Source organism: Littorina saxatilis, linkage group LG12 (assembly GCF_037325665.1).
Source record: "Littorina saxatilis isolate snail1 linkage group LG12, US_GU_Lsax_2.0, whole genome shotgun sequence".
Classification (NCBI taxonomy): domain Eukaryota; kingdom Metazoa; phylum Mollusca; class Gastropoda; order Littorinimorpha; family Littorinidae; genus Littorina; species Littorina saxatilis.
Window position 1 is genome coordinate 60967835 of NC_090256.1, and position 27574 is coordinate 60995408.

Below are 27574 nucleotides of genomic sequence, written 5' to 3' on the forward strand. Positions count from 1 at the left end.
GACGTGGCAACGATTCTATCGAACTTCCGGTACTTGTGGCAACATGGCGTGGACAACATTCCTCTTCGTGCTTTTTTCTACGCTTTTAACAGCGTCTGCGTTGTATTTTCATATCGGCGAAACAGAGAAAAAATGTTTCATCGAAGAGATACCCGACGAAACAATGGTAGTCGGTAAGTAGACGATTCTTGGGATTTGTCATGGTTTCAGACGTCCAACTGGCAGCCGGTTGCAGGTTTCACTAGTTTGGCAACGATGCAGACGATTGTTTGCCGAAAAGAGTGCATCAGATTGTACCCTCTGGGCTAAAGAAAGCAATACTATGAACGCTAGTCGTTGCGTTTTGCTGTGGGGATCATAGTCAAGCATACAGGACGTGCAGGCTTTCAGTTTTAAAAGCAATTAATAACGGACAATGGGACAATGACATGGTGGGTCTACAGCTGAAAGTGAAAACGTGTAGATGTAAAAGTGAAGCCGCTCTATCAAAGTATCATCCACAATGGGAATGCTTTTACATTTTCTTTGCTTTTTATTTTCATTCAAGGGAAGTATCCTGAATTAGACTCTAGAGGATTTACAACTATATCTTTAGTTTTTACGGTGTAAACTGTAAAGCAAAGGCGGTGGCTGGAGATTCGGCAAGTCGGTTAAGAGCCCCCAAGCTCTGGGACTGGCACTCTCCACAAGAAAATAAGAAAGAAAAAAAAATTAACCTTTAGCACGCCAGCGGCGATTTTCGTTGCCCAGCCATTCCCCGATTTGCGTCGCCAGCACAAGGTTTGTTCGTATGACCAACTTCTCGTTCGTATTTGCACACGAGAATAACGGTATTTTTAACGGCACTTGAGCCAAAGCGAGGCTCACTTCCTTCCGTTATCTCGTCGTGTCGTCTGCATTGTTCTGCGCTGCATTTGAGTCGGTTTCGTCAAAGTTTTCTGCTTTTGTTTTTGCATCGATAAAGTACTTTAGCGTTTCGACAAGCAAGATGGAGGATGATGAGTTTGAAACTTTCTTTCGAGTTCTTTCTTGACAACAAAAAGTATGCGGAATTGGAACGCATTACAGAGGAAGATCTTCGCAATGAACTGTGTATCGCGGTGAAAAAAATGACAGTTCGTCAAGTCACAGGGACGGTTACGAAACGGAATTTACGAAAGTGCAGATGGATACAAACAGTGGCTGGTCCAGTTTAGTGAAATGACAGGACCAGCAAACATTACCAATAATCTGACTGCGTAGCAAATGCTTGACTTGCTTGTCACGAAGAGACACTGCGTAGAAAGTGACTCAAATTCAGTGCAAAGCAAGCCAGTGTCAAAACTGGCAGTGACAAGACGTAAAAAGTTTGCGTTTTCGGAAATGGCGACCTGTGGATCTAGTCATGGAAAATGTTATTGACTATTGAGGCTCATGGAAAGTCATGGAAAAGTCATGGAATTTTGTTTCTAAAAACCAGTGGGGACCCTGCTTACATAGCAATTGTGTAGTGGTCTTGTGACATAAAATACTGTTTTCAAAGTAAAACAATTTATTTTCATTGTTGTAGTTTGAACTATAGAGACTGGAGTACATTTGATGAATTATATCATTTTGAAATGCGTGGCACATAAATGTTTCAGGATGAAACCGGCAGAGTGCTGATGGATTCTAGATATATCTTATTGGCATACACTGTATTATGATTTTATATTTTGTGTCAAATGCAAATGATGATTTATTATCTTATTCTTTAATGCAAGTAACATTGGTTTTGCTGCTTTTTCAGGCAATTACAAAGTGGAGATCTTTGATAAGAACATAAACGATTTTGTTCCAACTGTGTACGGCCTGGGAATGCTTGTTGAAATTAGAGATCCTGACGACAAAATTGTGCTGTCTAGGGTAAGGTTCTTGGTTGATGACTGCTGCCTTGTACCGGATGTTGCATGGGAAAGGTGGCTTTGCTGAAATGAAAACTGGCTACAAAATTGAATTGTCATGATATTTCTTTGAAATGAATAAAATCAAACAATGCCATTGCACATGTTAAATGGTGAAACTATCTATGAACATTCTTGATTTTCCATGTCAAAGTTTTTGAGGATGCTCTGTTGCATCGTGTTCTGTTTTGCTTAATGGAATTCATTTACTGGCCAGATTCACTTTGTGGCAGTGTTAAAAGATTCATTGTAGCCAGTTTTGTGACAGTTCATCTATTTCTGAAATATAGATGATTATGGTATGCCTTCATAGACCTTTACTCATGGTTTTATTTTCAGTTGTTTTGAGCGAGTTTTCTGCATTGGCATTCATTTTTACTAACAAACATGTACTTAAATATTCTGAATTGGAATGTTTTAATTGCACTTGCAGGGGTCAATTTTCTCATAGCTTTGGTGATGGCAGGGTCTATATCCAATGCAAAAGAGATCCTTAACAGAATTTTAATGAGATTTTGATCAACTTTGAAACAGAAAGAAGAGAGATTCAGTTGGCAATATATCTGGTCTGTGATATTTTTTTAATCATCCCTGGAATATTTGTGGGTTTTTTTTTGTTTTTTTTTTTTGGGGGGGGGGGGGGGGGGGTTGGGCAGGGCAGGGCAGACTGTTGCTTTGATGGCTTCTTGGACCTGAAAGTGAAAGTGAAAGCTGGCTCTTGTTTTCACTGATTTCAGCATGTACCCTTAAACTACCGTAATGTAGACATAATATAGAGTTTAAGTCAGAGCAGTCAAAGCTTTGTGTAGCCCCACTTGCGCATGTTCCCAGGCTTTCCATAACATTATCAGTGACCTTGTTCATTACACTTTGCAGTATATTTAGTGTAGAATATATTGATGTGTCTGCTTGCTGGAGATATTTTTGAACAGGAATGTATACTTGTTGTATACTTGTGAAATCCAAGAACAATACCAAACTAATAACAAAACAAAATTAGTGCATTATTTCTGGGAGGTTGTTTCCTGTTTTGTTTTTTGCTATACTTGTTCAGCGCTTCAGTGTTACGTTTTGTTCACATTTTCATCTGCATTATTTTACATTTAATACTTATTGTTTTGTTCCTCATCAGACGTCAGGGTGTTGGTGTCCAGTTTATATGGCATGTCCAGCATTTAATTCTCCGTGTGTTTTGTCTTGTCATGCAGGCTCTTGTGCTTCCTGTGGAGATCAGACACCAGATTTGTTCACACTAACGCACATCATACTAGCTGAATTTTCAATTCTGTTGCCTATCTCGGTATCAGGCAGTATACTCTAAGCTTTGGTGATCAGGACTAACTACATCTTTTTGACTTGTTCATGCTTGCAGGGAACTATAAAGTGCAGGCATATGACCAAAACGTAAAAGATTACATGCCGGTCTCCCCGGGAATTGGCATGCATGTAGAGATCAGGGATCCTGCTGATAAAGTTTTATTGTCTAGGGTGAGTCTGCTCTTGTGCTTTGATGATAAGTTTTTATTGTATTTGTATCAGACTCTTCAATTGAGTAAAGAGTAATGACATGTAATTGAAATCACTTAAATGTTCTCTGCTAAAAAAACTATACTGGGTTGAGCATGAAATTGTATGTATCCATTTTATATCTCTATCTCTCCCTCGCTCTGTTTGTTTGTTTGTTTGCTTAACGCCCAGCCGACCACGAAGGGCCATATCATGGCGGTTCCCTCGCTCTGTCTGCCATGCTTTTGGCCAATATTTTAAACAAAAAGCATGCATGTCAGTGCCTTGTAGGTCCTTACTTTTATATTTCCCCTCTTGAATATATGGTCTGGACTTCTCAGTGATTAAAAGTGAACGGCATGATATTGATAAACCAATGGAAAATAGCAGGATGAATGTAATTCAACAGCCTAGTTATATTAGAATGGGTTTAATGCTTTACTGTAGCAAATTTGCAAGTACTGTACATGTACAATCTAGTAACCTGTAATTTGCCAAGTCTATACATGTACAATGTAGAAGCATTTATTGCAATTCTGGTTCAGAAGAAGCAGTAAGTTAAGCTCACTTGAGCGGATATGATCTCACATTAAATGTCAGAATGATACCTGTTTTATTTGTTTGACGATATATTTTTGCTTCAGCATTTGCAATGATTAAATAATTGTACTTTCATGGGTCTTTTTTCGATTATTTATGAGTTTTGCAAGGTTTTTGAGGTTCCTTATTAATTCATCTAGAAACTTTAGAAATTTAGAATTTGGGCTTCTTTGCGATTCAGAAGATGTGTGTTATAACTTTTTTTTATAGCAACTGCAAATAAAATACAGTTGAACCTGTCCATAACGACCACCTAAGGGACCAACCAAAAGTGGGCATTATAGACAGGTGGCAGCTATAGAAAGGTAAATTATGTAGAAAAAACCTTTTGGGATCCTTTGGGGTGGTCTTAGTGGGTAGGTGGTCTTTATGGAGAGGTGGTCGCTAGTCCAGGTTGGACTGTATTTATGTCTAATGTTTATTACATTTATCCAGGTTACTCATACATGTTTTCACAATTTCATGATGATGAAGATTAAGTCATAAGTGTGTTTTTTATTTCATATTATGCGCACTTTGTTTTGTAGACATACGCTGCAGAAGGTCGATTCACCTTCACCTCTCACTCTGCGGGTGAACACATCATCTGTTTGAACTCCAACTCCACAGCCTGGCTCTATGCTGGACAGCTGGTAAGCTTCTGTTCTGGTCAACCCTGTGTGTCTGCGCGTGCTAGGCAGCTGACAAGTCTGTGATCTGGTCAAGCCTCTGAGTCTGTGCATGGTTTAGTTCTTTCATTGTGTGTGTCTTTTTCTGATGTATGGAAAACCTGCTGACATCAATGGATTTGACTTATTCGGGCAACCCTTGATGACGGGATTTTAAAACTACATACATGTAAAAGAAACAAAGCTAAAGAGTACCTGTATGATGATTAAGTAGCTGTTACGTATTATTCTCTTCTGGATGTGCTTCTGGGTACTTTGAGGGCTCCTTAAACAGTGTTAGTACTACATGTATGTGTGAGCAGTGTTTTGGCTGATTACTTACTGTAAAATGCTACTGCTGAGCAGTTTATATTCAACCCCTGCCTCCTCCCCTCCCCCCAGAAAACACACACACGCACACATGTGCACACACACAAATCCCATAGGGCAAGCACAGACCCATCAGAAAACGGCAGTTATTAATAGTTTGCTTCAATATGAGTACCTGAATGTTCAAAGTGAAAGTGGATTGCAGGTTATTGATTAATGGTGATCACTTTTAATGGTATATTCTAATATTTCAATTCTCGTGTATTTTCCATTGTTAGATATGCACAACGTTTCGACTTTCTAGTAAAAGGGTTTCGGGGAAACCAGTAGCACAGGGCGGTAATTAAGCAACTGATCCACTATTTTGCTTTTTCAGCGCGTGCACCTGGACATCTCAGTGGGAGAGCATGCAGTGGACTACCAGCAGGTGCAGGCCAAAGACAAGCTGAGCGAGCTTCAACTGCGCATCCGTCAGTTGCTGGATCAGGTGGAACAAATCACCAAAGAACAGAACTATCAGCGGGTAGGTGATCGCACTCACCCTTTTATGTGCTTTATTACGCCTCTACCCCTTCCCCTTGTCTGTGTTACAAGACTTTGCTGATAAACTTCTATGAGAAGAATTTGACCATTTAGTAAAAGCACCTTTCAGTTAATTACCAGCCCTTCCCCCCTCCCATGCCAATTCCTGAACCCTTCTCACCAGCACTTCACTTCATATGATGTTACTTTTCCCAAGGAAGCAGGAAGGTGTGTAAATGTTTGTTTAAACAAGCAGTTTAGATTCTTACCCTAATTGTAGGTCAGGAGAGCAAACACTCAGGTACACAAAATTATAATGATTTTAATCATCATGAGCAATATCTGTGCACCTTGTGTAGATCTTGTTTCAGTGAGTGTTGTCTTAACTGATATTGCTTGCTAGTATTGTGTATGCTCAGACTGAATGATACCCTGCATTCAAATCTTTTTGAGTTTGTGCCATAGTATACCTGCTTGACCAAAGCTTTAATGTAAGCATTTCTAACTATGCATGAATTGTGAACTGCTGTTTCCCGTGTCATACAGCTGGAGTACACATGTAGTAATAACTAATCGGTTGATGTCTTGGAGACACATTCATTTTAAATTTCTGAAGCAACATTTTTGAATTTGTGTGTGCGTGTTCTGTTTGTTGTCTTTTGAACAAAGAGTGCTTGAAAGGTACCCAGAACTTTCAGCAACAGCAGGTAAAATCATTGACACCACTGCCTGTTTCAGTATCGCGAGGAGCGTTTCCGTCAAACAAGCGAGAGCACGAACCAGCGTGTGCTGTGGTGGTCCATTGCACAGACCCTCATTCTCCTGCTCACCGGCTTCTGGCAAATGCAGCATCTCAAGAGTTTCTTTCAGGCCAAGAAGCTGGTCTGATCCCGCCTCGCAGACTGTTCCCCCTTCCCCATCTCTTCATCTAGCCCCCACCACCCCAACCTCTATCTGCTTTTCTCTCCTCCGACCCTTCCCCTCCCTACATTTCCTGTCTTGAAGTGTGTTTCCGTGTGTGTTTGCATATTTATGTGTGCTCAGCAGACCAGCTTGTAAATGTTAAATTTAGATATGGTTTTATATGTCATCAAGAAATCTACAGGAAGAAAATGTGAAATTTGCTTGGTTATGGACCATTGAAGACAGTCAGTGAAAGGACGTACATGTACGTGTGAATTTTTTGAACGGCATCTAATAGATATTTAGAATTATAGTTTTGGCATCTGAGGGATATGCAGTACAATATGCAATAGATCCTGATCTTTACCAATCTGTGAACTGAATGTGAAAACTATTGAAGTAAGGACTGGTGATGTACCTAAAAGACCACCTTCTTAGCCCAGAGGCCAATTTTGAAAGTCCCAGAAAAGGCTGTTTTCAGGACAAATGTAAAGGTCTGTGTGTGTGTGTGCCTTTGTTTTAGTGAAAAAATATTTCAAAATCTATGCCATGCTTCATTAAAACTTTAATATGGAATATATGTGAAAGATGCTCATGTAACATGCATGTTGTTGCATCAAGGAATTGTAAGCAATTTTGGCTGCTATATGTGTTTTTGGCTGAGTGAATGCAAGGTGTGTTTTTGAATTGTTTCTGTGCAGGCAGACCTTTTTATGTTCCTTTTGGCTTTTATAATTATTCTGTACATTGATGAGATTTTCGTGTGATGAAATGTTGCACATTTGTCAGGGTTTTGTGTGCTTGGATCCGTACATATGGGTGAATACTGAGTATTCTGAATCACCACAGCTAATTCAAGAAATTGTTTGTAATATTTATGGAATGATGAAGAATAGGCACTTGCACATTTGCTCCCAAGCTTTGAAACTAAAGCCTCATCTCTGTGTTTAATTTTTGTTTGTTCTCCTAAAGTTCATTTACGTAGAACAGTTTGACGTGGTATTTAATTACTGCACTCTGAGTCTCCTGATGCATTGTGAAGAGATAATGTTGATCGTGTTATTTTTTGTAACCTGACTGCAGCCTTTTTACATCATACAGCTGTTAGTGATCTGAGTGTGAGTGATGTTTTGCTGGTTTGGTATTGGTGATGTTGTTATGTGTACAAGTTTTCTCTCATTTTCTTCCTCTCTGGTAATAAGGCACATGTTTTGCTCACTCATCACCATCAGTTCTAAATTCGTAAGTGTTCACTGACTGAAAAAAACAAAAAACGGTTTTGCTTCCTGATTACTAGAGTTTACGGACTGACATTTTTGTTGCAATTGCTGATCACAAGTTGTGTTCTAAATTCACAAAATTCAATATTTTCAGCATGGCTTCAGTCTAGAATTTTATCAGGCAGGCCATGAAATGTTTCAGGTCCGTGAGGAGCGATTTCGATACACCAGCGAGAGTACAAACCAGCGTGTGTTCTGGTGGTCTGTCATCCAGGTCTCTGCACTGGCGGTGGTGGGCATGTGGCAGAGTTTGCACATGAAGAGCTTTTTCATTGCCAAGAAATTAGTGTGATCACTTGTGCGAGTTGTCTACTGGGGTCCTTGTTGTGTGTGTTATTTTGAATGTGATCTTCTTTGAAGTGTGTATCTGAAGGTGAAAGGTTATCTGGTGATTTGTTTGTCAAGCCATAGTTTCTGTAGAAATGTTTAGTGTGTGTTATTTTTACTTTTATTGAATTTCTTTCGCTGTTCTGTCTTGTAATTTATATTTGAAATACATAAATGCAGTTAACATGTGTGTATGTTTCTCAGATAATTTATTATCTACCAATCTACAATTTGTTCTTTAGAGAAAATGAGCTTCACTTGGACATAAATTTAAAGGTTTTTGAGTTTTGAATTTAGCATCTTTTGATTTTTGAGTCACTTGAGAAAAAGTGACTCTATGTAATCGGTCAGTGTTAGTCTGTCCGGCCGGCCGTCCGGCCGGCCGTAGACACCACCTTAACGTTGGACTTTTCTCGGAAACTATCAAAGCGATCGGGCTCATATTTTGTTTAGTCATGACCTCTACACTTTAACGATGGTTTCGTTGACCTTTGACCTTTTTCAAGGTCACAGGTCAGCGTCAAAGGAAAAATTAGACATTTTATATCTTTGACAAAGTTCATCGGATGTGATTGAAACTTTGTAGGATTATTCTTTACATCAAAGTATTTACATCTGTAGCCTTTTACGAACGTTATCAGAAAAACAAGGGAGATAACTAGCCTTTTCTGTTCGGCAACACACAACTTAACGTTGGGCTTTTCTCGGAAACTATAAAAGTGACCGGGCTCAAATTTTATGTGAACGTGACTCATTGTGTTGTGAATAGCAATTTCTTCCTGTCCATCTGATGCCTCATATAATATTCAGAACTGCGAAAGTGACTCGATCGAGCGTTTGCTCTTCTTGTTATTAGAAGGGTATAGGTTATGTTAACCATTACAACATTTTTTCAGTTACTACATTACAATTATTCAGAATTTTAAAAGTTAATAGAAATGTCACTTATTAAATATGTTACAAATGAAACAGTTGCATATTGAGTTGTCTCTTTTTTTTTGTCTGTATGGGTATGGTCTGCTTGCATGCTTGCTCACACACACACAGCAGTAAACACATTGATCTGGTTGACTATGCATTATATTTTCCCGCAAAGAAAAGAGTTGTACACACAAGATGCACGACCAAGCCAACATTATATCATTTTTTTTTTTTTTAAATGTTACGTTTTGACCTTCAAATACCTTTCTTCCCATGTTATAAGTTTACTGCTAACCTCATTGGATCATAACATTTTAAATTCACTATCCATCAGAAATTTCAACCAGCCGATATGTATTTATATTTTCCCCTGTGAGAGGTAGTATCTTTGTAAACACACTTTCAAGGCTTATGACAAACTGTTGGCCGAACAAATTTATTAGGTGGGCAAGTAAAAGAGCGTTAATAGTGACAAATATATTTTGCAATAATATTGAAGTAAATGACTGAACAGATGAAAAATGGAAACTTCTACTTCAGAAGTTGACAAACTTGCTGCTCACCTCATGGGCGAGTGATTCATGATTTTTAATCACCCAGCATAATTTCTACTCCACTAGGTATCGGGGATAGCAGACCGAATTTTCTTTAGGAAATTCCACAAGGAAAATTACTATACACTTAAAAAAGAAGGAAAAAGTTATCAAAAATTTAAAACAATACTTGTATGCACAAATAAAAACAAGTCGCGTGAACCGATTTAAAAACATTTAGTCAATATGTAGGTATCAAACTAAAAGATCAACACACAAAAACAGTCATCACCGAGAATACATTCAGATAGTCTCAGCTAAACTCCCCCGAAGACCGAGACGGGTCATGCTCGTCTCCGCGAAGCATGCAAACATTATACTCAACCTATTTCTTTAATTCTGAGCGCATTTTTAAAGTAAACATAACATATCTATTTTATGTTTCTATTCAGGAGAAGATGAGGAATACAATGCAATGAGTCTTTAACCCTCGTCTCGAATCCCCCTTGACTAAATGTAAAAAGCAGCTTGTTATAGCTACACAGAGCACAGTGAGCCGATACATTCCTTTGGGTAGCGAGCTGATTTCTATTTGACCGATTCATCCATTGTATTAGCCTGTCAACCTTGATTCAGTTCAGTTAACTACCATGCTTTTGGAATAGATAAAGCTTGCTTCAGCCAGGAATTTCTTCAACTTGAGCACAGTGGTGGAAATAATGCTGGGTGTGACACCCTGCAATATTTCCACCACTGTGCTCAAGTTGAACTGTGTCAACAATAATGACACTGCATCGCCTTCTGGCAGCAGCACGGGCTATGGGTGACTGTCACTGTCTTCCAGCTGCTACATGAATGACCTCCAGGCGGGTGATTTCAAGGTACAAGCCTCCTCCATTTCTAGCTTGATTGTTTTCTCCTTGAAAGGTTGTTCAAGATTTGTGATCCTCTTTCTTCACCACCATCTCTCACGCCGTTTTAATGCATATCGCCTTCTCCGCTTAGTCTCGCAGCAAGTTCTTCCTCAGACGTGGGTATATTGCTACAATAAATACATGTCTCGGGGCCCAAATTACAAGTTATTCGATTAACAGTCAAATAAACCATAATGTATAGATACTCATCAACGCAGCTACGTTACAAAATATGTGTATTTATACCTTTACAGGAAATAAGAGTATATCTTGTGTTTGTAAGTGCGGCATTATGGATTAAAAATTCAGTAACTTGCCTTTCCCTGCAATTATACACCACACTAGACTAAACAATTTTACATTCATAATATCTCCCCTATATGTTGTGTAATATGGGTTTGTCTGTACTACGACGCACTGCGGCACAGTAAGGCCTTATTTTAATGAAGAGTACCAACAAATTCGGGGATACGGTGCTGTACCCCCATTAAAACAACATGGTGTACGCCTCCATTGCCAGTGGGTGTACGCTTCTGTATCATTCAGTCAGTTTGTGCGTTGTGGGCTTAATTCCGACGCAAAGAAACGGATCTAACATGTTCAGATCGTAGAAATATGTCTTCTAGATGTAATATATCATAACACATTCCCAAACACGTTTTATTCTCACACACACCCCGCTATCACCACCACACCCCCCCCCCCCCAGCCCGCCCCGACCCCTGTCCCAGAGGAAAAACGCCGCAAAGGCAATGCGTTTTTAGAGAAAGTAAGTGGGGCTAGAAAGCGGGAAGATGAAGTTTGTGCGTGTGCGAAGAATCATATTACTCAAACCGATGCTAACTTTTTTTTTCTCTCAGCATGACGCACTTTGTGAATGGATATCAAGTTCAGGTGTTGGTACTTTACTTGTGACTTTGAGACCTTCGAAAAAGTAATAGACCATGCAGAAAGTGAACATCCAGATGACAAGTTAAAGTTTAGGTGTCTATAGATGCGCTGCATATGCTTCCACTGGACGAAAAGGTTACTTTTCGAAAGAATTTGCTTACGTCCCAAAAGAAGTAGACGAAAAAGGACATATCAAATCAGTGGAGCCGAGTTTCCTTCTTTGGCCCATGCATTAGGATTCAGCAAGCTGTATATATACAAGATGTCAACAACCACCACTGATATAGCAGTATCCCTTCCTTATTAGCCCTCAAGCAATCCATTTAGGGAAAGCTGATGACAAGCCCTCTGCTGCCTTTCCGAGCTCTAAAACATCGCAGAACACAACCCTTGGCAGGAGTGTTTATGTTATCGCTCGGCCAGGAAAGAACAAATTTGCAAGCAAGACAAGGAAGAGAAATGAATTTCTGGCTGAAAATGTGCACAGTTAAGAAGTCACACACTGAGTCAGTTTAGTAGAAAGAGACATAGTCAGTACTATCAGGGCTGCTTAATAATAATACACACATTTTAAATCATCAGAATACACTCTCTGCAATCTTCTATACTGATTGCACAAAGAAACATTCAATGCGGAAGAAATCAGTTAAATACTGCTGTTTCCTACATGTCGAACCGGTACATAAGAATCACATTACACCGCCAACCGAAAGACCAAACTTGTCAAAGTTTTGTAAGTGAACACTACATCTTACAAGCAACAAAATATGCATGTTAGTGCATTTACACCTCCAGCATACATACAGATTAAACTTATTACGCTTAAAACAATATTTATGCTGTTTTCAAGAAAAAAAAGTGAGTGTGGTTTAAGCTTTTTGAATATTCCGCGCAAATTTCGATGCTCCGCCTTGCAAGGTCACGGCGGCCGCTAGCTGCTGAAATCTGTGGCACCATGCATAGGCGGTAAAGGCGCCTTCCTGTAACATTTACGTGGTTTTAAGTGTGTTTAACATTTCTCAGTTCCTGGAGCCCTTGCAATGATTATAATGATGACAAGAAGCAGAAGTTTCAAAGTAGTGTTACAAAATGTGGTTGTCTTGAAACAATTAACACAGGGTTTTTTCCATGTTGAGTGCAGCTGAGAATAGTTCTGTGTGAACTCAGTTATGCTGGTCCGCAGTAACCGAGCCGCTACTGTCGGAACTCGCGATAAAAGATAGGCCTAACCACAAAAAACACAATCGGCACTTTCTTGAAAAATCGTCCTTAATCTATTGGTATATATATGATATTACACTGACTAACCTTTTCATCTAAACCCTAGTTCTTCTTTACGAATGAATGTATTTTCTACTTTTGACGAGAAAAAAATAAAATGTATTCAGCTAGAGCCTATGCTTTCTTACTGCTGGGTCGGTGTCTGTAGCAGACGATACTTTGCCGCTCTGACAGAGAAACTGAATACAAGTCTAGAGTAAAGATAATGCAATGAACTTCGATATTTATCAACAGAGACAAAAGGTTCCTTTGGATATGCTTTCAAATAGAGATATTATATTCAGCAAGTATTTGTGTTGTTGAGTCAGTAGTGCATGATAACAGAGATATAATATAGCCTACATTGATCATCTATCTACATAATTATGTCTGATCACTGATGATAAGTTGGAACTCCATTTTGACAATTTTAACACAGATGCATATATTTTCGGGAAAGTGGGTGAAACACTGTACACTTTTCTTGGCAGTCCGGCGGATCTATCCAATTATAATTAAATTCCAATCTTTAATCCCCCCCCCTCCCCGTGGGCCTCTCTCCGGCTGCTGTTTCTAAAATCATCTTCTTTTATTTTGTTAATCTGTTTGGGGGGCTGGGGAGGGGGGGGGGGGGGAGATTGTGTGCTTTACAGAGCTCTGTTAAACAGATTGCTATTTAACCTGTGTTACGGCCACTTCAGTGAATGCAACTCGGTTCATCCATACTGTGGCATACATAATCCCGTTTATTTAAGACGGAAGCACGTGACCATCCTGGCAATACTCTCTAGATAGATAAAAGAAAGTGTTAGCAGATTATATTTCACAGTTTTGGTTTTAATCAATAAGTGCTTGAAGCGATTTTAAATTAGCATAATGATTGACCTTGCTAAAATGTGCAACTGAGATACTTTATCGAAGTTTTTAATACAACATTTTGATGCAGTCATGGCAACGCGTATGCTTCAAAATGTCGTCTGCAAAACCCCCACATACATAGCAAAAAAGCTCTGGTCTTCGCTTTGCAGACTTCTCCAAGAGTTTTTACTGAGACTCGGTTCCGAGATTCTGAATTATAAACAGTGGCCACCAGAGATAAACAACGCCAACTCGCCTGCAGGCTAGCGGCGAAAGACAAACCGTTTAACGCTTGACGAGCAGGGGCTAGTGTTTTGTCAGCACACGCTAAACAAAACAAGGCAGCTATAACACAGGACTGTGAGCTCTAATACTGAATTCGCCTCCACTGTTTTGATATGATGAGAAATTATTGTCTTTGACGATCAGAAAGTACGAATTGTCCAGTCTACTTTTCCTGACACATCTCCTTCCTGTTCATACGACGTAAAGAAAGAAGAAGACGACAATTTATCAGAAGTCACGTAAAACTTCTACAGTCTCGCGCCTTCGGTTTCCAAGTATTTAAAGTCTTGTGCCGTTGTGGGCAGCTATCATTATGAGTTCGTTTGAACGAAATGCTTGCTGAGGGTTCCTTCCCAATGGGCAATATTTCTTTTCAATTGTTCATGGACGTTATAGCATTCTTTGGTCCAGAGAGGACTGTACAAATGCAGTATAGTAAACAAGTGAAGATGTTCTGGGCTACGGGTTACGTGACCGACTGTTTCATGGAAGATTTGTGCGATTAAGGGTTGGACCCAAAAGTTTTGGACAACTTGTCGGAGGGCTTGCAGATAAGAGCAATTAATACGACCTAAGAGACGTTCCAGCACTAACGTCAAAAAACTATCCAAAGTACGTTGTTACTGCAGACACGTCCATCTGGATGAGAAAACACTTAATATCCATTTGCATTGCTTCATCAAGGTGCTCTTCGTCATTAATTACCAACTGAACTACGCTTACCTGCTAGTATGTTGTAAGTCCAAATGTTCAAGAACGAACAACTGATCCATGGCCATAGTGCTCAACTGCTATTCATCTTTAGAAGGGAACAGAACCGTACACCTCCAGATCGGAAAGGGAACAAGAAGCGTACACCGCTATGGGTTGGCACTGTACGTACACCAATTTTTCGCACTTGCTCTCTTTGAAATCAAAATGAGTAGCAAAGAAATGGCTACACAGGCAAAATCTTGCCACAACGCGCCGCAGACATGTTGTACAACTTGTTCTAACTGCTGTAGTAGCAGGGGGATGATTGAATTATAAAGATTTAAAAAAAATATCCCCATGTTAAGGGGGGGGGGGGGGGGGGTGACATACGATTGGAACAACTGTAAGTGCAAACTTCAAGTACAGAGCGAATATTATGGAAAAAAGTTCACGTATCAGTGTGATAGACAAAAGGGTTTCTGCAGTTGCCACCTTAAAATTGCCAATATACACAAAACAGTTTACGCAGAGTTCTAGCACATTTTGTGCGAGCATTTACCTTCGATCCGGCCGCTTCTCTTGCCTCAGATTGTCAGCGACGTGGGCGATATGCACAATATTGGGCGTAGTGCATCTCCTCCCGGCGTGATCCCAGCGTCTAGTGTATGATAAGAGTACCGCAGTTATTTAAATGGCTGTCGCCAGGACACGCACACACACACACACACACACAGTACACCCACACACACGTACTTACGCACACACACAAACACAACATTCAGTTTTTCTTGATGAGACAAAACAAAACGATGGAAAAAAAGGTATTGTGACAATATTTGTATTCCCGTGTCATTTGATTTCATTCAAACTTTCTATGCCATTTTATGGCCAAGCTGATTATGGTTTACACACGCCAGTAAATACAGCATCCTACACTCACGTGACATAATAAATGTGTTCACTTTCAACTACACACATTCAAACATTTTATTTATTTCATAGCATTTATATAAATGTGTTGAGTGTATTTATGCCTCAAATATTTATTTATAAAATGATAGTATTTTACACTACTTGTCATGCAGTGTGTGCATCTTTGAGCTCAGTGTCTACAAGTTGAACTGCAGTTGGCTGTTCTTACTTTCAAGATGCAAACCAAATACATGTCATTTTAAGAAAACTCTGCAGTCATTTGGGATCAATATTATCATTCAATATTGTAGTATTTGTTTTAATAAGTACTAGTAGTAATCAGGTTTAACTGTACGAAAGTGGATACCTAGCTTACATGTCACGTATAGGGTGCTGTATTTACAGGCGTGTGGGTTTACTGTGCAACAACATTCCTTTAAAAATTGTCTGTGTCTTGTTGGTCAAATGCATTTAAAGGCACACTCAGCTTCACGTAAACCATCAGTTTCTGGTCGCAGACACTGTCTGGCTTTTACACACAGTACAAACATCCTTTCGTTTAAACACTCACCGCTTGAGAACATACTAGGTGCCCTCGATCCGTAAAGAGCGAGCATTTTTCAAAGAATTTATTTTTGCGTGGCCAGCCGGATTGTCTTCTACCGCAATCGGACGCCTCTTTTTGGGGCTAAATAATAAATTCACAGTATCGTTATCATGCGCCTGTACTTTTAAACACTCTGAGACAGCCCCTTTATAAGAAAGTTGGGTTCTGAAAACTATACAGACTTTCTTATATCAAAGCTAAATTAGTGTTCTATGGGACAATCGACCTTCTTATAGGCGAGCTTTTTCATAAATGAGCTTTTCATATTCGAGCTTTTGTAAGTAATAACGAGGCGTGGATATGTGTTTGCTTTCTTATAAGGGAGCTCTCTTATAAGCAAGCTTCTTATAAGCGGATCCGTGTGTACTTTATCTGGTTAGTGAGTCAAAGATCACGCGACCTCAAAAGTTATAAGAGCCCACTTTCATTCGAAACAAAAGTTTTTAAGACTCACTGGAACAAAACAATTGTATGATTTTGAATAACATCTAAAATGTTCATCAAGCATAATTTTATTTGTATTAAGAGGGCTGCCTACTTATGACAATACTATTTTAATTTTTCTTATATTCTTGTGGGAGAAAGTACATTCTATCTACATCACATATCTACAAAGAACTTTGCAAGTACCATGGACATTTTTTGTCTTGTTTCTTGTGATTTTGTCAGTGTCTTGTGATTTTGTCAAAATCGCCACATAAAGATAACTGTTGTATAATGGTTATCCCCAAACGGTTCGATACAGATGTTGTATAATGGTTATCTCCAAACGGTTCGAGTTGGGAAATAGATTGAGCTCGCATCTTGATGGCGTGCAGCGTCCCTGTTCATTTGTCTGGCAGTTGAGTGTTTATTCAAAGCATATACACACACACACAGGCCATAACATAACATGGTGTCAGAAGTGACTACACACAAGAGATTTACACGGAATTTCTGTGAGTAAATACCTTTTAATCACGTCTATCGAACTTTTGAAAGTTTTGTAGTGCAGCCATGTGCGCGCATAGACAGTGATATTGAGGCTAGGGACAGCAACATCAGTGACAGCATCAGTGACGAGCGTTTCTAGGTCATCACAACACTGCCCTGTGGGTGAGACAGACTGGCGAGAGCGTCAATGTTATCATAACACAGACGTGTGTGGTACAGTGGTACAGACTTTTGTTTCTGAGAGTGGGGGGGTTTCCCTGTTAACAGTAGTGACAGTAGATAGTGATCTTCGTCATGGCGGAGAACCAGCAGCCAGTACTCCAGAAGCATTTCACAGCCAATGTTCCTGTTCCGTCCAAGCTATGTATGGAAGGCAGTTTGACCCAAAATTGGAAAAAGTTCCACAGACAGTGGGAAAACTATGAAGTTGCGTCTCGACTCAACAAAGAAGACGCAGAATACAGGTGTGCTGTACTACTAGCATGTATAGGGGAAGAAGGCATGGAAGTGTATGATGGCATGCAGTTCAACGGTGGGGAGAACAAGAAAGATATTAACGTTGTTCTCCAGAAGTTTCAAGACTTTTGCGTTGGGTCAACTCATGAAGCTTTTGAAACATATAAGTTCCACACCAGAAACCAAGATTCCTCTGAGTCCATTGAAGCATATGTTGCAGCTCTGCGCAAGCTGGCGAAAAACTGCAATTTTGGAGAAATGGAAGACAGAATGCTGCGTGATCGCATTGTGGTGGGCGTGAAGAGCGATGTTGCTCGTGAGAAACTTTTAGAAGATTCCACGTTAAATTTCAAGAAAGCAGTCGATGTCTGCCGAGCTTACGAGACATCTCAACAGCAGCTTCAGGTGATGTCAAAAGACGCTTCAGTTGATCGTTTCACCTCATCTAACAAGTCAGGCAGTCGACCGACTGGAAAGCAAAGACCCCACAAGTCCAAGTCCTTCCAATATACCCAAACCCTACCAGTCCCAGACAGTCCCATTGCTCTCGTTGTGGGAGAACCCCACCTCACAACAAAGAAGCATGTCCAGCCAAGAACGCCAAGTGCCACCAATGCTCCAAGGTGGGTCATTATGCGACGGTCTGCTGTTCATCCAACATCCAAACAGTGGAAGAGGAAGAAGGAGCTGAAGCTTATTTGGGTTCTGTGGTTGGTGAAGTGACGTCAGATAAGTGGCAGATCACAGTCAAGATCGAGGGTGCTGACCAAATGTTCAAGATTGACACTGGAGCCGACGTGACTGCCATCCCGGACAACCTCGTTCCAAGTTCAAAGCGCCCGCTAGAAAAAGCAGGGAAGAAACTTGTTGGTCCAGGGAGAGCCGAAATGAGTGTAGTAGGCAAGTTCAAAGGCAAGATCACCTACAAGCAGAAGACTGCGATCCAAGATGTGTTCGTGGTGAAAGGGCTAGAGGAACCACTTCTGGGTAGGCCTGCCATAACTGCCCTGAAACTCGTAGAAAGAGTCAGCTACGTAGCAGAAACACTCGAGACAAGCAGCAAGAAGCAGTACCCAAAGCTTTTCGAAGTACTGGGTAAAACCCAAAACTCGTACAAAATAAGGCTGAAGGAAAACTCAGTTCCTTTTGCTGTGTCCACACCAAGACGTTTGGCTTTGCCCCTCAAGAGTAAGGTCAAGGCAGAACTTGAGAAGCTGGAAAAACAAGAAGTAATCCGACCCGTGACGCAGCCAACAGACTGGTGCGCTCCCATCGTTGCAGTACCAGAAAGCAACGGCAAGGTCAGGCTGTGTGTCGACCTGACAAAACTGAATGAATCGGTGAGAAGGGAGAACTTCCCGCTTCCCTCTACGGATCAGCTGTTAGCCCAATTGTCAGGAGCAAAAGTGTTCTCGAAATTGGACTGTAACAGTGGATTCTACCAGATTCCGTTGGACGAAGACAGCCAACTTCTGACGACGTTCATCACGCCGTTCGGAAGATACTGCTATACAAGACTACCTTTCGGGATAAGTTCGGGTCCTGAAGTGTTCCAGAGGACCATGACTCAACTCCTCTCGGGACAAAGCGGCGTCATCTGTGACATAGACGACCTCCTGATCTACGGTCGTAACCAGAAAGAGCATGACGACAACCTGGATCACGTTCTGAAAAAGCTGGAGAACGCTGGCGTGACGCTGAATGCAGAGAAGTGCCAGTTCTCCAATGAAACAATCAAGTTCCTAGGACATGTGGTGTCCAGAGACGGAATCGCGATTGATCCTGACAAGGTTGCAGCCATCAAGAACTTTCCGAGGCCAGCAAACATTTCTGATCTCAGGAGACTGTTAGGGATGGTCAACAATGTTTCCAAGTTCGCAGGTTCCACTTTATCAGAAGACGTCAAACCACTGAGAGATCTTCTGAAGAAGGACAACGATTGGTCCTGGGACAGCATGCAGGAGACGGCGTTTCAGAACATCAAGACGAAACTGATGTCCGCCCCAGTTCTTGCTCACTACAGTCCCGACAGGAAAACGGTTGTCTCTGCTGATGCTTCATCATATGGATTGGGAGCAGTCCTCTTCCAGAAGCAAACAGACGAAACTCTTAAACCCGTGTTCTACGCCTCCAGATCAATGACGCCAACAGAGCAGAGGTACGCGCAAGTAGAAAAAGAAGCACTTGCTGCAACCTGGGCGTGTGAGAAGTTCTCGGAGTATATCACAGGACTAGCAGATCTGACTATTGAAACAGACCACAAACCTCTGCTGGCACTCCTAAAGACAAAGAACCTCGATGAACTCACACCACGCATACAGAGATTCAGAATGCGCCTGATGAGGTACCTTTACAAGATAGTGTATACTCAAGGGAAGAACCTCATCACCGCAGATGCACTCTCCAGGGCCCCAACTCAAGAGCCTGGAGAGACAGAGAAGAAACTCGAAGAAGAAGGCGACCTCCTCATCCACCAAGTTATTGGCAATCTTCCTGCCACAGAGAGGAGATTAGAAGAAATCAGAAAAGAAACAGGACAAGATCCTCTGTGTGAAACATTGAAGAAGTACACTCAAGAAGGATGGCCATAGTCCTGTCCAGACGAGAAACTGAAAGCTTTCTGGGCAGTACGCCATGAGATATCCATCCACGAAGGACTTCTGCTGTATGGAAGTAGAATTATCATTCCAGAGACTTTGAGAAAAGATGTTTTGCAGAAAGTGCATGCAGGACACCAGGGCATTGTAAAATGTCGTGCCTTGGCCAGAGAGAGCGTTTGGTGGCCTGGATTGTCTTCACAGATCGAGACGATGGTGACAAACTGTCCGGGCTGTATGCAAGAAAGAAAAGTTCCCCCTGAGCCTCTCATCCCAACGCAGACTCCAGATTTTCCATGGCAGAAAGTCGGTATGGACCTCTTTGACTTCAAAGGAGACCAATACCTCCTAGTCATAGACTATTACTCTCGCTTTATCGAGTTAGCCCATTTAAAGAACGAGAAAGCCATCACCACCATAGCCCACATTAAAAGCATCTTCTCCAGACATGGTGTTCCACAGAGTGTAATGACAGACAATGGACCTCAATTCAAAAATGAAGAATTCAGAAAGTTTGCAGCAACCTACGGGTTTGACCATACTACCAGTAGTCCTTATTACCCACCTGCAAACGGTGAAGCTGAAAGAGCGGTGGAGACAGTCAAAAACTTACTGAAAAAGGCGGATGACCCCTACATCGCCATCATGATGTACAGAGCCACTCCACTACAGATAGGGAAAAGCCCTGCTGAACTCCTGATGGGGAGGAAGATAAGAACCATCGTGCCCTCCATTTCAAGGAACTTCATGAGCAAAAGCCAAGGTTCACTTGAAGTTGCCAAAGCCGATGCTGAACAGAAGATGAAGATGAAGCTCAACTTCGACAGAGCTCATCGTGCCAGAGTTGTGCCTGAACTAGTACCAGGACAGCCTGTGCTGGTTGGAACAACTGGACAACAAGGCGTCATCACCAAGACTTTGCCCTTTTAGTCACCTGGCTGGCTATAGTGGGAGGGTTACTTTTGGTGGTCACATTAGATATTATGTTTTTTGGAAAGTTCGTTTTATTTGCAGCCACAGTTCGGTAAACGACAAATGGCTAAACCCAACCACCTAAGAATGAGAAGCGTTTTTGTAACATGACCCATATTCTGCAAAAATGCAGCCATGACGCAGGGGGTAGGTTACAAAAAAACGTCATGTACCGCTTGACTGCATACGGATATAAGCAAATTATACCTTAAACGAAAGCTAAAGATTGTTGCCATCAGACAGCAAGTAAAATGCCTAATTCGTATACACAGTTTTATTTTTAACAACATCTGTATAACATGCGGACGATAAAACAGGAAATGCCATTTTCTCAATCGATATGTATAGCTAACTGAACGCCTGGTTGAAACCGCAATCAAAAACATCTTGAAAATTGTTTATTCTCACAGCTAGAATTATTTTACATCAACAATTGTTAATTTACCGAGGAAAACAACAGTCATATAAGATAAATAATGGATAATTCTGAATCAACTCCGAAAACCGAACCGGGTCGAAGCAAAAAAGAGTTTACACATACACAGGCTTGAAAAAGGATAATTTGGTTCAATATGTTAGATTTTTACCCATAACGTTAAAGATCAGCTCAATATAAAAGGAAAGTGATCATTGTAAAAGGATCTTGCTATCGCAAAATAATTCAACTTCCGGTTTTACCACATGGCGTCCATAATATTATCAATTTATTACATAGCGTGCATTTGTCAGAAATTATACTAAATGTTAGAAGCGATCTTAAAGTGAAAGTAACGTTTAATAAATGTATGCGCATTTACTTATTGATTGATATATGACTAAAATAATGGACATGTAATTTAAACGTACAAAACGACATTTTGTACACTACCTCTCTAATAAAAACGCGACTATGACCGACCGATATGTATGCGTAAATTAGGTCATTGTTAGTGATGAAAACGGGTTTTCTTTAAAAGATAACACGCAAACTGTGAAGTTCAAGGCCATAAATGATTTTAGTACGACTTCTTCAAAACAGGTCTGTTTTTCACTCCACCAGTTTCAGTTTTAATAAAATATATGTATAGCTGTCATTTTCAAAAAACCTTATCTGCAATTCACTTAACCAAATACACCATGAACCCAGAAGATATTAGAGTGAGACACTTCACAGTGAAATATGTTATGATTCCCCTTATTTCAAAATATATGCATTTTAATTGGCAGACACGATTCACGTCGTAGGTACGTGTCGTCTGGTGAGGCAACTGTTAGCATTTTTTGTCGTAAGAATTGACATTTTTAAACATAAATCATGGAAAAAAAACTAATTCTACCAAAAGTGCAGGTTTTCTTGGTATAGTCAGTTAAAGCATCTTAAAATTCAAGAAATTGTGCAATTACGTGTATGTATTTGAAATGGCAGACAATATTGAATGAAAGTGATTTTTGACTGATTGAAACCCTACCCCCACTAACAAAATGGGCCCTGAGATTAGGGGTGTTAGTTAAAGATGACTGAATAATGGCTATGCTTTTCCCCTAAAGTATTCAAAACCTAAACATATACATAGGCAAGATGTTCTACATTAACACAATTAACTTTTTAAACATATACATATGCTTAGTACACGATACTTCCGGTTTTTCTACCGGATGACTTATACATTTAGGAGGTAAACACCTTATCGTAGAAAAAGCTTTATTTTCAAAAAGTGCAAGTAATTATTAAAAATCATACATAATATTTATATATAGGAGTTAATTTTCCTTCGAAAGTCATTTGTTTCAAATGGCAGACAATGTCAGTTGGAGAGTTACAGTACATGTACGTAAAGCGTATAACTGTTGTCTGTGATTAGTGCATTGTGGACACATTGGCACCATGATTTGATCCTAAATGCTAAACGATGTCGTGATCATACCACAGTTTTAGGATAATTTTACATCGCATCGATTACTAAATTGATGGTAGAATTTCACTGATAAATTCTATTTCCGGTAGCGTCAGTGCCGTTATCTTTTTCTTTTTGTAATTAGGTAATAACGAATGAACCACGTGTCACACTCTTATGCTAGTCTTTAAATGACAATTCCAATTCTAGTAAGTTAAAAGGCATGTATTGCGCGTTACATACATTTATACCCCCCCCCCCCCCCAGGATTACAATGCAAGTAAACACATATAAAGAGATAGTAACGTTTTACATGGTTACACGTTCAGTAGTGAACGTAACGTGTGGTTTAACAAAATTACTTGCACATACAATAGTGAAGTCTGTCTGTGTGTCTTTGTTTGTGTGTTCGTCTATGTCTGTCTGTGTGTTCGTATGTTTGTCTCTCCCTCTGTCTGTCTATCAGTCTGTCTATCTCTCTCTTTCTCTCTGTGTCTCTGTCTGTCTGTCTGTGTGTGTGTGTCTCTCTCTCTCTCTCTCTCTCTCTCTCTCTCTCTCTCTCTCTCTCTCTCTGTGCGAAGTAGGTGCACTTAAAGAGAAAGCAACACAGTAAGAAATGCATTTCTCTACCAAGAATGAAGTTTGTCTGTCTGTGTGTTTGTGTGCGTGTTTTTTTGGTTGCGTAAGTGTTTCTCTATAAGCATCTCTACGTCTTTGTTCGCGTACATAAGTGCGTGCGTGCATGTGTGGGTGTTTCTGTGTCGGTTTGTCTCACTGTGTGTATGTCTGTCATTTTGTCGGTATGTTTGTGTATGTGTCTTTGTGTGTGTGTGTGTGTGTGTGTGTGTGTGTGTGTGTGTGCGCGCGTGCGTGCGTGCGTGCGCGCGCGCGCGTGTGTGTGTGTGTATATGCGCGCGTGCGTGTGTGTGTGCATGTGTGTGTGTAAGTGTGTGTGTGTGTGTGTGTGTGTGTGTGTGTGTGTGTGTGTGTGTGAGATTACAATTATTCCTCCTTTTTACATTTAGTCAAGTTTTGACTAAATGTTTTAACGTAGAGGACGGAATCGAGACGAGGGTCGTGGTGTATGTGCGTGTGTGTGTGTGTGTGTGTGTGTCTGTGTGTGTGTGTAGAGCGATTCAGACTAAACTACTGGACCGATCTTTATGAAATTTGACATGAGAGTTCCTGGAAATGATATCCCCAGACGTTTTTTTCTTTTTTTTGATAAATGTATTTGATGACGTCATATCCGGCTTTTCGTGAAAGTTGAGGCGGCACTGTTACACTCTCCTTTTTCAATTAAATTGTTTGAAATTTTGGTCAAGTAATCTTCAACAAAGCCCAGACTTCGGTATTGCATTTCAGCTTGGTGGCTTAAAAATTAATCAATGACTTTGGTCATTAAAAATCTGAAAATTGTAAAAATATATATTTTTTATAAAACGATCCAAATTTACGTTCATCGTATTCTCCATCATTTGCTGATTCCAAAAACATATAAATATGTTATATTTGGATTAAGAACAAGCTCTAAAAATTAAAAATATAAAAATTATTATCAAAATTAAATTTTCGTAATCAATTTAAAAACACTTTCATCTTATTCCTTGTTGGTTCCTGATTCCAAAAACATATAGATATGATATGTTTGGATTAAAAACACGCTCAGAAAGTTAAAACGAAGAGAGGGACAGAAAAGCGTGCTATCCTTCTCAGCGCAACTACTACCCCGCTCTTCTTGTCAAGTTCACAAAAATAAACAGATTATGACGTCATTTTAAGTGGCACAAACGTGTACATGAATGCCTTCCCTTTCGAATGATTTACAGTTATAGAATTTCTGTCAAGCGGTTTAAGTTTTATGTCCGTTTTATGAACCCAACCCTCAAAACAAGAATAGTAACGCCAAAGAAGGAAAACATACACACAAACCAACGTTTTTCTCACCGTTGGTTTGGAATATTGCCCCAAAACTTTAGATTTAGTGTTGTGGTGTTAAAATCTATCAGAAAAATGTGTTTGCTAACGTGACGCCAAAAAGTAACCAAAACGGTCCTTAGCCGACTGACTAATTCGTTCCTACGAAGTACAGACGCCAAGTGGCAGCAAGAGAAGAAACAGACGACACCTTGTCCCTCGGGACCTTGCAGCTACGAGAGACTTTCAGACCCCTGGAGTGTCCTCGCTGATCCCGGTCCAAGCTCAACACCCTGGAGACGTCAGCATTCCGCAAGCTATGCCGGAACCAGTCACCGCCAGTGATCCTGTGCCAGTAGACAACCAAGTCTACACCCGAAGCGGCCGCCCAGTCAAGAAGCCAGACAGATTGGACATATGAAAACTTCGCGAACATTCAGTGAACTTTAAAGCTTCGCGAACATCGAAATCGATATCGGAAGATGCGCGACAAAGTTTGCCTTCGCAATCTTAAAGGGGGATGTTGTATAATGGTTATCCCCAAACGGTTCGATACAGATGTTGTATAATGGTTATCTCCAAACGGTTCGAGTTGGGGAATAGATTGAGCTCGCATCTTGATGGCGTGCAGCGTCCCTGTTCATTTGTCTGGCAGTTGAGTGTTTATTCAAAGCATATACACACACACACAGGCCATAACATAACAATAACGACTAAGTACGAATGTTGTAGCCATTTGCGAGATATAAAGGGGAAAGTAGATAGATTGCCTGTTAAATGTAGCAAGAAAGGCACAGTTCACAGCACTTTCGTATGTTTTATACATGTACCGTCTTTTTTAATTAATTTTACGTAGTGCAATTGACGGTTGTTGGTTTTTTTATTTAAAGAAGTACAAAAATACCTCTGATTATTTGAAAATTACTTAAAAGTTTAAATGTTTTAGGCCGTTCATTTTCCAAGCTATGGTAAGAATATGAACATCATGTCCATAGCAAAAAACACAACTACATGTATTGTCCCACCCCTACCCCTTTCTCAGTCCTTCTTCTTCGCTTATGGGCTGAAACTCCAACGTTCACTCATGTATTTGCACGAGTGGGTTTTTATGTGTATGACCCTTTTTAACCCGCTATTCAGGCAGCCATTCGGCGCTTTCGGTTGAACCCCTGCCCCCTAAATTTTGCATTCATCATTTGGCATTCCCCACAGACATAGACATTTGCAAACTTCATAGATGAAAGATTGCAGAGCTTTGATATTTTGCATGTTCATAGCCTACAGTGGCGCAAATATGTGCAACACAATTCAATGACCTTCAAACAAGGTCACAGGTGAGTTCCACACCATCCTGACCACTTCAGTATTTAAAGGCCCACTCCGCCTCGCGTAAACCATCAGTTTCTGGCCACGGACACTGTCAGGCTTTTACACACATTATAAACACGCTTTCGTTTTGAACACTTACCCCTAGAAAACATCCTAGGTGCCCTCCATAGAGAGCGATAATTGTTCAAAGAATTTATGTATGCGTGGTCAGACGGATTTCTACCCAAACAAATTGGAAGCCTCGTTATGGCGCTAAATCTAACTTTAAAAATCTAAACTAATGAATTGACAGCTTTGTACACAAACATTGTTAAAACACAAAATAATTATTTTATTATAAAAAAAAAGTCAGTACTGTTTGAATTTTTAAAAGTTTGAAAGTAGGAAGCCCGGATGACCCCCCGCGGGTTAGGGGGAGTCCCATATTGGTTGGGACTAGAAAGAATTTACCGGATGCTACCCAGCATGTCGTAAGAGGCGACTAACGGTTCTGTTTCTTCTCTTCTTTTGTCTTATTTCTGCCTTACCAGTCCTTTCACCTATATTTCCTTCCAAGAAAACTCTCCCTACTATTCCCTGCAGTTTTCCAATTCTTTTCTTGTTGTCTTATTTCTACCTGACTGGATCCATCACCTTTATTTCACTTACCAAAAGTCTTCTTTTCCACATCCTTATTTCTCTGCACCCCGCATGTCGTATGAGGCGACTAACGGATTCTGTTTCTCCTTTAACCCTTGTTAAGTGGTTCTTGTATAGAATATAGTCAATGTTTGTAAAGATTTTAGTTTTTGATTAGTGCTTTTGTGAACAAGAAACACTTAACAAGTGGCTCTATCCCATCTCCCTGGGACAGGCTGATCTTTCTTAACCCAGTGTGGGATTTTCAGTGGGGCGACCACCCCCAACCCAGCGCGTCCCCGGGTGGCGGATAGGGGAACGGTCTTCAGATATGGAGATCAGCCGCTTGCGGCCGCGGACCAAACTGGCTCCGGGTGGGATCCCGGAAAATCCTCCCCCCTGTGCTCTCAGGGTAGGACGTACGGGCCATGAGCTAAGGGTGAGGTAACCCCGACAGAAAACCCCGAATGCTGAAGACGGAGGACCCGGGCCGCACGGCGCATTCTAACAAACCATGGGTACACGCACTTACGCAAATGATGACACAATCAACCAGCACAGATGGAAATGGCGCTCGCCCATTGAGGACCCCCCAGGGTGGAGCAGCGTCGGGTCCCATGCCTCAAAGGGACCCAGCCCCAACTACTGGAGGTCCCTCCCGTCCGTCTTGTCACGCCAGGGGACGCGGGAGGAAAGTGACTGGCACCACCACAACCAGGAAGAAACCCAGTCAGCAGCGACCTTTTCAGGTCATGCACTGGAACGCAGAAAGTATCCTGAACAAGAAGACAGAGTTGGAGCATATCCTGCATGAGAAGAACATCAACATCTGCTGTATTCAGGAGACGCACCTGACACCCCAAAAGTCCTTCAAAGTGAGAGGCTACCAATGCCTTAGGTCCGACAGAACAGACCGAAGCAAAGGAGGAATCCTGACCCTCATCAGGAACAACATCAATGCCTGTTT

At 40.8% G+C, this 27574-nt stretch overlaps 1 protein-coding gene across 2 annotated transcripts; it reads left to right on the top strand.

Annotated features, from left to right (window-relative positions):
* Positions 1–10: 10 nt before the first annotated feature.
* On the top strand, positions 11–9011 carry LOC138982468 (transmembrane emp24 domain-containing protein eca-like). Of its 2 annotated transcripts, none has more exons than XM_070355763.1 (5): positions 11–173; positions 1769–1884; positions 4556–4660; positions 5382–5528; positions 6266–9011. In XM_070355763.1, exons 1-5 carry the CDS (start codon positions 44–46, stop codon positions 6413–6415), a joined length of 648 nt encoding a protein of 215 aa, XP_070211864.1. In that variant the 5' UTR covers positions 11–43; the 3' UTR covers positions 6416–9011. The 2 variants fall into 2 exon arrangements, with proteins under 2 accessions (XP_070211864.1, XP_070211863.1); XM_070355762.1 differs by lacking the exon at positions 1769–1884 and adding an exon at positions 3295–3410.
* Positions 9012–27574: the final 18563 nt, after the last annotated feature.